Raw genomic sequence first — 12,186 nt, forward strand, 5'->3', positions numbered from 1 at the left:
TCCTTACCAGTTAACAGGACCATCAAAAAAGGTAAGGGGGTGGGCATGCAATGTCTCCCTTCCCACCTGCAGTTCAAATGCAGAGATGCAGAGTACGAACACAAAGTTTAGCGGTGCTCACTGAATACCACTATGAGCTGTAAGTTAATTCAAGGAGTTTCAAAATGTTTTGGCCAACTTTCTCAGAATGTTATCAAGCAAGGCTGGAATGGGGCTACTTTTAAGCAGCCTTTCCATTCTACTGCCCTCTGGATGTGTCAAACTACAAGTCCCATCCTGTACCTCTGGGAAGACTGCAGGTTGGGAAAGGCTGGCTAAGGGGTCCCTGAATATAACTCCTGCTGTTTAATTCTAATGTGTAGGCACTGGATGCACTTGCTTGCTCTTGTGCTCAGTGCTCTGTTTTTTCAAAGAGGAACAGCCACAAACAAGAAAGGTTGTGTTAAGTTTTATAGGTAAAAGAGAAAGGATGGGGCTACAAGAATAAATGTTTTTCTGCATATATTACTAATGGGCAGGGCATCTGGTCAAGCTCCCTGAGTTGAGTTGGCTAGGTGGACCAACAAATGGTTTGATAATTAAAGACAAAGGTAATCTGAACAAAGGCAGTAGAACGGAAAGGCTGCTTAAAATAGCCAAGTGTTTGTCTTCTGGGAACTTACAGACTAGGCTTTTGTTGTGTAACTGTTCTTCCCCATCGAAGAATTTCACAGGATCTGTAAATTGTCTTCTCCAATTTGAAACCACTATTTCCAGATGTTTTCTTAACACAGAACAGAGAAAGCTGACAAAGGAGCCATCTACCTGGAAGTACAGCCATGTAAATCAAAAAGTAACCTTTGCATATAGTTGGTATTCTGCACAGAGATGAAGGGGACAACTAGCCCTAAAGCCCCACTACAAGCCGCCAGCAATTCTATTTTAGTTTCTACTCACAAAGGACAGACAGAAGTGGGCACAAGAGACACACATTTCCTGTAAAATACCATTGATCTGATAAAAGAGCACCTGCTTGTCTTATTGTTAGAGGAGGAGCCCTGTTAGACTAGCTTACCGTAGCCATGAGAGCGCTGCTATTCCATGAGCAGTGCCCATACAGTTGTCATAATGGTTAAAATGGTTCCATCAGTCAAATGGGTCTTCCCCCAAAGGCTGGCATTCACAGTTGGCCATTCCATGGCTTGGATTGCCCAATGGGTTCCTCCCAATAGCTGGGTCATTTAAAGCTTTATCCCACCTGCAAGGGATAAAGAAGAGCAGCTCTCACACAGGTAACATTTAAAGCAGGGGGTTGAGGCTATTTAAGCCGGAAGAACAGATTCCATTTTGGAAAAGTTCTTAGGCTACATTCCAGTGGTAAGCAGGCCCAAAATTCCAAAAATAACCAGTACATTTTAGCTTAAAATCTTTTCTGAAAGTAAAGAAAAGGATTATGCTGTCTGGGGATGATAGGAGTTGTAGTTCAACACATCTGGAGGGTAGCAGGTTGATAACAGATGGGCTATATTGTGGGTATAGCCTACTGAGACATGCTTCTGTATAGTAAAGTGGAAACAACAGCCAAGTTGTGCATAAGGGTGATGGCCCCAGTCAAGTTTCATTCCTGGAGGACTGTGGTTCCTGCACCTACATCTGTGTTCATTGTCTGGCAATGATTTGCAACAAGAAAAGCGGAAACAACACAGCAAACACAAAGAGAAGCATGTCTTCAGCAAAGAGACGGTAACAGCTTTTAATCAGACAAGAGTCAGTACACCCGTTAAGACAAATACTGTTTGCCTCTTTTTGGAAATTCCTTCACATACCAGCAGGGAAGAACAGTTTTCCTCAGGAAATTAAAGCCGTGTGCGAGCCAGTGCTTCACTTTTGTTGGTTTAATTTTTTCTTTCCTCCTGTGACTATTTACATTACAGTACCTCTTTGTGATCAACTGGGAGGCCAGGAGAGGAGTGTGTGTGTTTATAATCATGGACATTATGTGCCCAAGTCAAGAAAGGCAGATCTGATTATTTATAGATTTGTACATTATACATACATACATATATTTATATATTTGTGTGCAGACACAGATACTTTGCTCTCCTTTTTGAAGTATTAAAAATTGATCAGCCTTCAATCTATAAAAAATACCTAACTCTACAATACAAGATAGAAAATGAAAATCTTTCCCTCTCCGAGTATATGCTGATTTGCACCCAAGATTCCTCTGGAAATGTACATTACGTGAATTCTTCTTCCTCAAGGTATGGTGGAGAGGAACAGGCGGGCAGTATCTTGATAAGAAATGCAAGGATGTTTGCATTTTGAGAACTGTTGTACCAGCAGGTGAGCAGCTCCTATGTCCCTCACCACATTCCACTTGATCCCGCCAGAAAATTACAGAAGCACGGACCTACTATTATTGTTCAGCATTTGTTTTGTTTTGCTTTGAAAATATTCACATCATCTAGCCAAAATATTCCTGGTGACCCAATAAATGAAATCCAGCTCAGTAGAGCAAAACCCCGTGACTGGACTGCTCCTTTGAACAGGTTTGGATTCACTATACATCAGTGGTGAAAATTCAAGCATGTTTTCAAGGTGACTAGAGCAGAGACTATCAGCTATCATCAATCACTCCTTATTCTCCGTGAAGACTAGATGCGTATGCGGTTCAGGCAGACATGAGAGACATCGCCAGGTTCCTTGTGCCTAGATGTAGCATGATTGCTTTGTGTGTGCTTTAGTGATGCAGAGGATGTCTAAGGGTTATTTAAGGGAGAAAAAAGGCACCCATAACATGTTCCATACTGTCCATTCCAGAGCCAAACCCTTCCTGGGGCACAGGTACTGGCACTCACGGCATGCCCTCTTTGGGCTCCTGAATCTCTTCTCCCCACACGCAATAAAGATGCAGCATAACAGGATCCATCATAGGTCTGCGCTTCACCTTCCCTTTTCCCAATTGTGCCATTAAAAATAGAAATCCAAGAACAAAGCATGTTTTAAAACCAATTCCCAAAGTCAGATTTTAAAAATTTAGAAGAAAAAAGCATAACCCTCTGGTTCGGTGGAAACAGTACATCTTTTAGGTATAAGCAAAATGAACTCTTCCCATAAAATTTGGGGCAGGTGTGGAGAAGGCAACTTATGTGCCCTCAACTGTTTTTCCAGTTTTCCTGATGACAGGATTCTTTTTAAATATCAGGTGGAAATGGGAGGTGGGAAGAAGATGCAACATGTTTAATTCATATCCCCCTCCATGAAGGTATGCAAAATTAAGTCAATGGCCCCAAATTTTGCCAGCTTTAACAAATTTAGATTCAGTATTCCTGTGCATGGAAAGATGGATACCACACCCTTCATTCTTCCAACTTTGTCAGTGAGACACAGCCTGCAACACAGGAAGCGTATCCGATGAAGGGGATACTGTTTGTTGCTGCATCTGACCAAGAAGAAGTGCAGCGGTAGGATAGCTCTGCCTCCAGCACTGTAGTGTCATCAGCTGAGCTTGTCCACCACAGGCCAGCCCACCCAGCCGCAGCTGGCTTCAGGTGCAGGAAGGTGCCTGTGGTATCGCCACCCACCACCACCGGATCTTCAACCAGATGTTGTCCATGGTCCAATCCTTTATTGCATCATTGGAAAGTCCCCTTTCAAGAGTTGTTCACCTCCCTCCAGGCCCAGTCTGGCTCGATGGGAAACAAACCAGTATTTCCTTTTTAAGGCAGCTCCCTCCTCCCAAAAGGGTGGGCAGGAAACACACACAGCTACGTGCAGTACCCTCCTCCCCGCCAAATTTTGTTGGATGTAAAAGAAACAATATGTTTTCACAGGCCAGGGAGCACAAAGCTTACGAACTAGGGATGGGCCAAAGGCAGCCTCTTTCTCCTTCTACTGGCTAAACAAGGAGAAGTCTCTCATATTTCTTCTTATGCTTGATATTTCTTAGAAAGCTTGTAACAGCTTTAAAAAGGGACATGCGGCTGAGTGTAACTGATGTGCCCTCACTGAGCTTTCAGGAAGAGATGGGAAAGCCAAGATGTGCAGGCAAGGTAAGGCAGGAGGGTATTTTGGAATCTCTTTTCTCCTCATCACCCCACTGTGACTGCCAAGCGGAGAAAGATTTGAATCATCTCCCCATGTCTCCATCCCATTCCTGTATCTGAGGCATGTAGACAGGTTGTGATCTTACAGGAAGGGGATTCAAGTTGCAGCCCAGCACCTACTCCTGTTCCACAGCAGGATGCTGGTGTACATTCACATCCCTGCCCCAGTTTTATGCCTTGTTCCATGACTTCCTGTATCCTCTTCTCCAGATTCCTTTTTGCCCCCTGCCCCCCAACCCCCACAAGCCAGGAGGGCACGAAATACCACTGGAGTCTAGGCAGCCATGCTGAATGGCTAGGTCCTCTCCCTTAAGTCCACCAGGATCCATCACCTAACCAATAGGACATGAGGCATCCTGTGCCTCCTTCACTGAGTGAAGATTTTGCCAGTGTCCTCCTCAGAGCAGCAAATCCAACACACTCAGGTGTCATCTGGCCCACAAGTCCATAGCTCTCAGCCTCCTACTTGACTTCCAGGATGGATGGGTTTGTTTCCATGATGGCCACAATGATCCGGTCAATGTAGTCTTGAAGTCGGAAATTGATTTCCTCTTGTTTGTGAATCGCCTCCATCAGCTATACAGTAAGAAGTGTGGGGAGGAGGAGGAGGAGAAGAAAGAAGTTAGTTACTGGAAGGCAACTCTGCTATGGCTAACTTTTGCCTGGGACAAGCTGTCTCACCGTTTTTGTTTCTGAGTTTTGTGTCTGAGCAAGGAGAGAGCAGGTTTGTCTGGGGAGGGGTATGTTGGCTGTGTGTATCCTGTACAATCATCATTTTCATTAGTTGTGTCTAATTTTAATCTTGGTTTGGTTTTTGCTGGCTCAAGGGCAGATTTGGTGGCCTATGTATGTTTTGGACTACCATTTCCATTCTCCCCAACCAGTACAGTCAATGTATTTTGTAGCCCAACTTATTGCAAGGAGTGCCTGGTTGAGGAAGGTTAATTGACTTATATTGACTGCTGAAAGGCAGAAGTGTATATTTTTGGCTCGAAGATGGACTGCATTTAGTATTCTCTTGTTTGTTGAATTCTATGAATACAGGGCAGTCCTCGGGTTACAAATGTCCAAGTTATGAACAAGCTATACTTATGAATGAACAGACATAAAGTCTATTAATTTAAAAAACAACTGCAGAAAACCTCATGAAAGGGGAGAGAGGGAGGCCTCCAAGTATGTCTTCTTGCCCTGCCCATCTGGAGAGGGAAATCTATCTGGCATTTCCTTGATGCAGAGGAGACACAAGTGAGTTGGGAGTGCTGCAGATATTTGCATTTCTTCCACTTTCATGGGGGTCCCATATTCCTAATTCCCATGAATGTGAAGGGCGAACTGTACATGATCTGACTTGCATACAAATTCAACTTAAAGACAAATGTCTGTTTTCTCAGAAATGAAACTTATTTGTAACCCAGGGACTGCCTATATTTAGGAATTTTGCATTACCTGAACATGTGTAGTTTTCGAAATCTTGAACTGAAAGTTTGTTATAAATTTACTGTAGCATTTTTATCACCTTTATATTTATTATTTTATTTATTCAATTATTTCTGTGTCACCTTTTGCACCTATGTATAATAGAAATATTTTAACGCTTTAAAATAGCATAACAGAAAAATTAAAGACAGAAAGAAAAACAATCTGTATTTTTGAATGATTTCATAATCATACAAAAATTCATAATCATACACGAGATTTATATGTTGAAAACCACCCAGAGAGCTTCAGCTATTGGGCAGTATAGAAACGAAACAATACGACACAACAGCTGGAAAAGAAAAGACTATTGGAGTAATCTTTAACCATCTAACAGCCTACTGCATCGCCCTTGTTTCTTCCCTGAGTTTGTCCCTGAATGAAATTTAAGACTGGCTGACACGTGTGCCTACTGTGCATGTCTTAACTAACATAGTTTCTCTCTCTCTCTCTCTCTCTCTCTCTCTCTCTCTCTCTCTCTCTCTCTCTGTGTGTGTGTGTGTGTGTGTGTGTGTGTGTGTGTAAATTAACAAATATATGAGCTGACCAGTGTTCCTTCCAAACATGGCTGATAGCAGAAAAAAATCTGAAATGAATCCATCCTATTTGCATCCCATCTTTCTTCAAGAAGCTAACAAGCTGCCTCCCCATTTTAGGCTTTTGAAAATTCATAGAATTCCCCTTGCATCAAAATTCTTGCCACTATCTGATTTCCACTTATAATTATTTTAATTTCACCTTTGGCTGTTGTGAGGAAAATGGTACTCAGACTTTTTTGGAAGTCCCCCAACATTACCTCATCTCTGGAGACTGAGCTGATTTCTGCAGCCAAAGATTCAGAGAAGGAAGCAGAGAAGAGATTCTTGGCTCCTTGAATACTGAGGTTTATGATCTGCCCATTTAACTCATCATTCTGTTCCTTCAGGTTTCGGTTATCCTGTTTGCAAAGGGAATCCAAGTGTCAAGACTGCTGCTGCCATCAGTAACTACAGCAGGACAGGTACAAACATGCGAAACCACCCTATACAGAGTCCAGCCATCCAGTCGGTACTGTCTGTTCCAACCCAGATTCTCTTAACTGGAGATTCAAGGGCTGAACTTTGGGTCACAGGCTCTGTTGCTGCACATTGTAAGATAACTCTCCAAATCAGCTCAGCAGCAAAATTTCAAAGAAATGCACAAGGGCTGCCTTCTACTAGATCAGACATTCCATCCATCTACTTTAAGTGGCAGCACCTCGCCAGGCAGAACAGGGATTTCCCCACCATTTGCTACCTATCCCCTTTTAAAAACATGGTGATGCAAGTGACCGGACCAGGGATTTACTGCATGCCAAGCATGGGATATACCTCCTCCCCTTAATTCTGCTTCCAGTGTAGTTGGGAAGCCCTCACATTTGCTCTGCACAAATGCCTGGGCTCACCTGGCAGACTTCAGGAGTCTCCTAACTGCATGTTCGATATTTGGGTGAGGTAGCCAAGCAGAAAGGATGGGGTCATATGGCAACTGATTGGAAGGCTAATTCTCCGTTCACAGTCCCCAAAAAGGCCAGAAGATGAAGAACCATCCCAAGAAGCCACAACCTTGACCTACAAAGAGGGCATGTCTGAGCCACCCTCTGGAACACTGCAAGTGAAGAAGGTCACCAAACAAGCAGCAAGAAGATTCCGGAGGGAAAATCTGCACCTTACCTGCTTGAGCCGCCTGATCTCTTGCTCCAGTTCTGTCTCCCGCGTCCGGCTGTTGTATTCCTGGAGACCTATGCTACTGCTCCTACCCCTTCGCTGCTCTGCTTCCAGCTTGAAGAGCTGCAGATGCTCCAGCTGCTTCCTGAGGTCCTCAATTAGCTGCAAGGCAAGTCGATAGGTCTGTATGCTATATGCGCCTGGCAAAAAGCATGGCTCTCTATGGGCCAATAAGAATGCTGTAAATGTAAGTATCCCAAAGCTCTTTCTCAATGTATTTTTCCCTCACATGCACACACAGCAATTTTGCAACCTAATATCTGGATGGTATCCTGAAGCACTGCTTAAGACATTGGCCCACCCCAAAATGAAGTCAGAAATGGCATCCTTGCCTGCATCCAACAGCCATCTCCACCCTAAACTAAGAAGACCAATAACTTTTTATAATTGCCTTTTTGGCTGAAGAACAAGGCAAAATGTTATCTATTTATAAAAATGAACAGCAGCCTTCACTACATAGCACAAATGTTCTCTGCGCTAACCTAAAGGTGCCATCATTTCTGTTGATGATTTCTGGAGCCACAGTGAATATTATGCCCAATTCTATTAGCTCTCAATACATTTTTGAGTCCAACTAAAGATCCTGACGATCACTGATAAAGCCTCAGGCAGGGATGGGGAACCTCCAACTCCTGAGCCATGTCTGGCTCACCAGGCCAGCCCATCCAGCTACATGGCTTGCCTTGTAAGAGCTTATCCTTGCAGGGAAGGCAGTGGATTAGCAAGCTTGGTGTCTTGGTTGGGAAAGCACAAGCAGAGCAGAGCTGGTTCCTCAACGAAGACAATGGCAGGAAGAACTTCAGCCAGCACTTTGGCCAGGGACCTGACCATGTCAGGGCAGGGCCACCTATTAATGTATGTGGCCCCCGGGGGAGGCCAGGAGTACAGTTTGCTCCTGGACCCAGTTCCCCACACCCCTGCCTAAAGGGGAGTCCTCTCTGGTATCTGTTTGTCTGTGTCCTGGATCAGCTAGTCTTTGTTCAGGCCTTCTTTTAAATCTGCCGCTGTTCATGGTTAGGCCTTTCCAGGTCTGTTGCTGGTATAGGACTAGTGACAGGAAACACTTCCGCACAATTCTTGGCAACAGGTCAACTTTTTTTTTCCAGTTCTCATATGTTTGTTAGTATGGGAATTTGGATTATTACAGTTTTTAACTGCAAATGCTACTTCTATTTTATATTATGTATTATGTTACTACTTTATAATCATTGTTCACTCTTTCGGTTTTTTTTAAATGGAAAAATGAATTCTGACATAGAATCAGTGCATAAATAATGAATGTTGGCAGTATGCAGTCTAATAATTAACAACTTTAACCTTTAACACTCACCTTTTGTTACAACAAATTAGCAAGTTTTTCTCAATTTGTCTGCTCTATTATGCTTGTTGAAGCTTTGCTTGAGATAAGTTTTACTGTTTGCTTTGAAGTTTGCACAGGGCTTTCTCTGTTTTTGGTTTAAGGAATGTTATGTGGGAAGTTTGTGAAGAGAGATAATTGAATTATAATCATCATCCTACTTAATAAACTCTGTAAACAGTTTATCATGGACTTCAGTCCTCTGGGCTTGAATGGAGTGAAACCTGCTCATGTTTCTCTAGATTATGCCCACCCTCTAGTCAGCAGAATAGTTTCATAGGCAGCAGCTGGAAGGCAACGGATTCTGCTCACCTCCTGTGTGGATTCCTTTTCCTTCTGGAACTGGTGCTTCTCGTGGTTCAGTTTGTCTCCCAGCTTCCTTTTGTTCTCCTGCTCCTCATTGAGCTGTGCTGTGAGATCTTCTATTTCATCTATCAGCTTCCTCTTCTCCTGAAAAAGTTAGGGTTGAAAGGAAACAGGGCCCTGTTGGCAGCCTCGCTTTTCCAAGCACCTCCAGGGGAAGGACTGCATGTAGCTCAGGGGCAGAGCAAAAACACAGCATGCCCAAGGTGCTTGCATATGGGCACAGGTGACTGAAATCAGATGAGAGGAGTCTGGAATGGCAGCCACCATGGCTCAGCTTTGGCAATTTAAAAATTCAGAATCTGTCACTGCAAGGTAGCATGGTCATGTGGTCGCAAAATAAGGGAGGAATAACCTAGTCAGCACAATGGGAAATGAGAACAGTTGCATAATTTAAGTAGGAAACATGTACAGGATTCAGATAGTGAAGAGGGGAATGAAACTCAAATGTGGGCTGTTTTTTTAATCACTACCATGAACAAACAGTTTTTAAACCACTCTTTATGAGGTCTTCTAGGCAAGTATGGGGGTTAAGAGCACACAACGGGAGACTTCTGGTCAAGAACTCGGTGGGCAGGGTTAGACTGGAAGAGTGGACAGAATTCATCTTCCTGCATCTACTTGGCTTTTCTTTTACTAGAATCCTGGGATCCAACAACCAGAGCCTAGGGGTAAAGGATACACACTTAGAATTAAAAGGATTCTGAACCAGGAGTTAATTGCAGATGCTAGAACTGAAAGACATTTGCAGTCCTTCCATGCACACAAAAATACTTCTGGTTACTCCAAGCTTTCTTCATTTCAGCAGTATAATTTAGGGTTGGAAGGGGCCATGAAGGCCCTCAGGTCTAACTCCTTGCTGTTACAGGACACCAATTTACACCATCCCACTCAGATGGCTGTCCAGTTTCTTTCTGAATGTCTCTAATGTGGTTACACTGCCCTATTGCTCTGACAGCAAGGAAACTTTTCTTGATATCTAACCTGAACCTCAGTTGTCACAACTTGACTATCTAGCCTGGCTTGTCCATGTCCTACACTCTGGTAGCAAGTGAGAAGAGATCTTGATCTTCCTCTTTGTGATAGCCTTTGAAGTAATTATAGAGGGGTATCATGTCCCTAAGGCTGAACATGACCAGTTCTATCAATCTCTTCTCATAGGACAGTGTTTCTAAACCCTGGATTATTTTTGCTACCCTCCTCTGGACCCTTTCTATTTTTTTTTCTACATTTTTCTTAAATCTTGGTGCCCAGAACTGGACACAGTATTCCAGAAGGGGTCTGACTCATGAGGAGCATAGGGGACCTACTGCTTCTTGTGATTTGGAAGTACTACTTCTATTAATGCATCCCAAAATAGCATTGCCCTTTTGGTAACTGCACTGCACTGCTGGCTCATATTTAGTCTGTTGTCCACAATTACTCCAAGGTCTTTTTCTCTTTCAGTCCTATTGAGCCATGTATTCCCCATCTTGGATCAATGCATTTGGTTTCTTTTACCCAGGTGTAGGACTTGGCACTTGTCCCTACTGATCTCATTCTGTTGCTTTCAGCCCAGCATTCAAGTTTATCAAGATCGCCCTGGATCTTCATTCTGAGTCCTACTGTCGAGATGGCACTCAACATGTAAACAACCCACATGTTCATGAGCAATATTTATTGCTCCTTTATTGCTACTTGTAGACAAGTAGCAACTCAATAGATAAGCTCTTTAGCTGAGGTCTTTGAAATGCAGATGTTAATCCTCTAGTGGTGTCTCTCCCGAGCCCATGTGGGACGAGCTCTCTTGGTCACGCCTTTCTTCTCTCTGATGTAACAACCTCTGCTTTTGCTCGTATCTTCTTAGAATTCTGCGATTGGTCACAGAAAAGTCAACCAAGCCCCCTACGACTCCTGTGTCGTGTTCAGGAAGTTCAGCATCAGTGGGAGGAGGGGCAGCCTGCTCCAAGGCTCTTTTCCCTCGAGGCTCCCTTGCTTTGATGTGGGTTCGGGTTTTTGCTCAATGGGCAGGGAGTCAGGGGGAGGTGCGGCTATCTGCTCAGCCACCCCTAATCTAGGTTGCGGGGTTGGCTTTTGGGTACAGGGTCCCAAGTGCAAGACCTCCTTGTGGGGTGCTGTCTCTGTCGGAGCTTCAGGCACGACACCTACAGTGTCCACTATCCCACTCAGTTTTGTATCGTCTGCAAATCTGATCATTTTTCCTTGTACGTCTTCAACTAAATCATCAATAAAGATGTTGAAGAGCACTGGGCCCAGGACTGAATCCTGTGGCACCCCACTAGTTACCTCCCTCCAGTTTGAGAAGGTGCCATGGATGAGCACTCTTTGTGTCCAATTTAGCAGCCAATTTTGGATCCACCTAAAAGTGTTTCTAACTCGTCTACTTTTTGCAAATTTTGTTATCAGAATGTCATGGGACAGTATGTTGAAATCTTTGCTACAGTCAAGGTAAATTATGTCCACAGCATTCCCTCTGTCCATTTGAGAGGTTACCCAGTCAAAAAATGAGATTAAATTAATCTGACAGGATTTATTTTTGATAAATCTATGTCGGCTTCTATTAATCACTGCATTTTCTTCAAGATACTTGCTGCTATTGTTACAACTGGAAGCCAGAAAGTCTTGCCCATTACTGCAAATCACTCAGATATCTACCACTAGATCTTAAATCTACCTTCTTCTCACCTCTGTTTTAAGGATTCTTTCACAGCCTCACCCCATCTCCTAAATTGTAAGATGAAGGTGAGTGTCAAGATAAATCTACTTCTTAACCCAGCTATCAACTGCCAGCACCCTCTAAACTTTGGATTTAATTTTATATTATTTACATGATGCAATAGCTGCCAATTTCCAATATTTGGTTATACATATTTGAATGCCAATAATAAATTAGTATTTACAAGTCTAATTACTGTCATCTCTACAATAGAATGAAAAAGGCCAAAGGTTCAGTCCCACAATCCAGTTGATCACTCTTGACATTATAGTTCTACCTCTGCTGCACACCTGAGCATCCAAATCAACATATGTGATATATTCTGTCCAGTTTGGATACTGTCAAATTCCACCTACATGTTATACTGTGCTTGTCAGTTAATAAGTGGATGTTTTTTTATTATTATTATTATTATTATTATTATTATTATTATTATTATTA

At 43.1% G+C, this 12,186-nt stretch overlaps 1 protein-coding gene across 7 annotated transcripts in view; it reads right to left on the bottom strand.

Annotated features, from left to right (window-relative positions):
• Positions 1-1,707: 1,707 nt before the first annotated feature.
• RAB11FIP3 (RAB11 family interacting protein 3) overlaps positions 1,708-12,186 on the bottom strand; it is a 121,489-nt gene continuing 111,010 nt past the window's right edge. For 4 of the 7 annotated variants that reach the window (XM_044433584.1, XM_044433582.1, XM_044433587.1 and 1 more), the window contains 3 exons: positions 8,979-9,116; positions 7,256-7,411; positions 6,079-6,501 (listed from right to left, as the gene is read on the bottom strand). In XM_044433584.1, coding sequence (XP_044289519.1) covers positions 6,217-6,501; positions 7,256-7,411; positions 8,979-9,116 — 579 coding nt within the window. In that variant the 3' untranslated portion in view covers positions 6,079-6,216. Of the gene's footprint in view, positions 4,665-6,078; positions 6,502-6,673; positions 7,154-7,255; positions 7,412-8,978; positions 9,117-12,186 lie in introns of those variants that run through there. The other 3 variants (XM_044433583.1, XM_044433588.1, XM_044433585.1) reach the window with 2 other exon arrangements.

Source organism: Varanus komodoensis, unplaced genomic scaffold (assembly GCF_004798865.1).
Source record: "Varanus komodoensis strain SLA01 unplaced genomic scaffold, ASM479886v1 scaffold26, whole genome shotgun sequence".
Taxonomy (NCBI): Eukaryota; Metazoa; Chordata; class Lepidosauria; order Squamata; family Varanidae; genus Varanus; species Varanus komodoensis.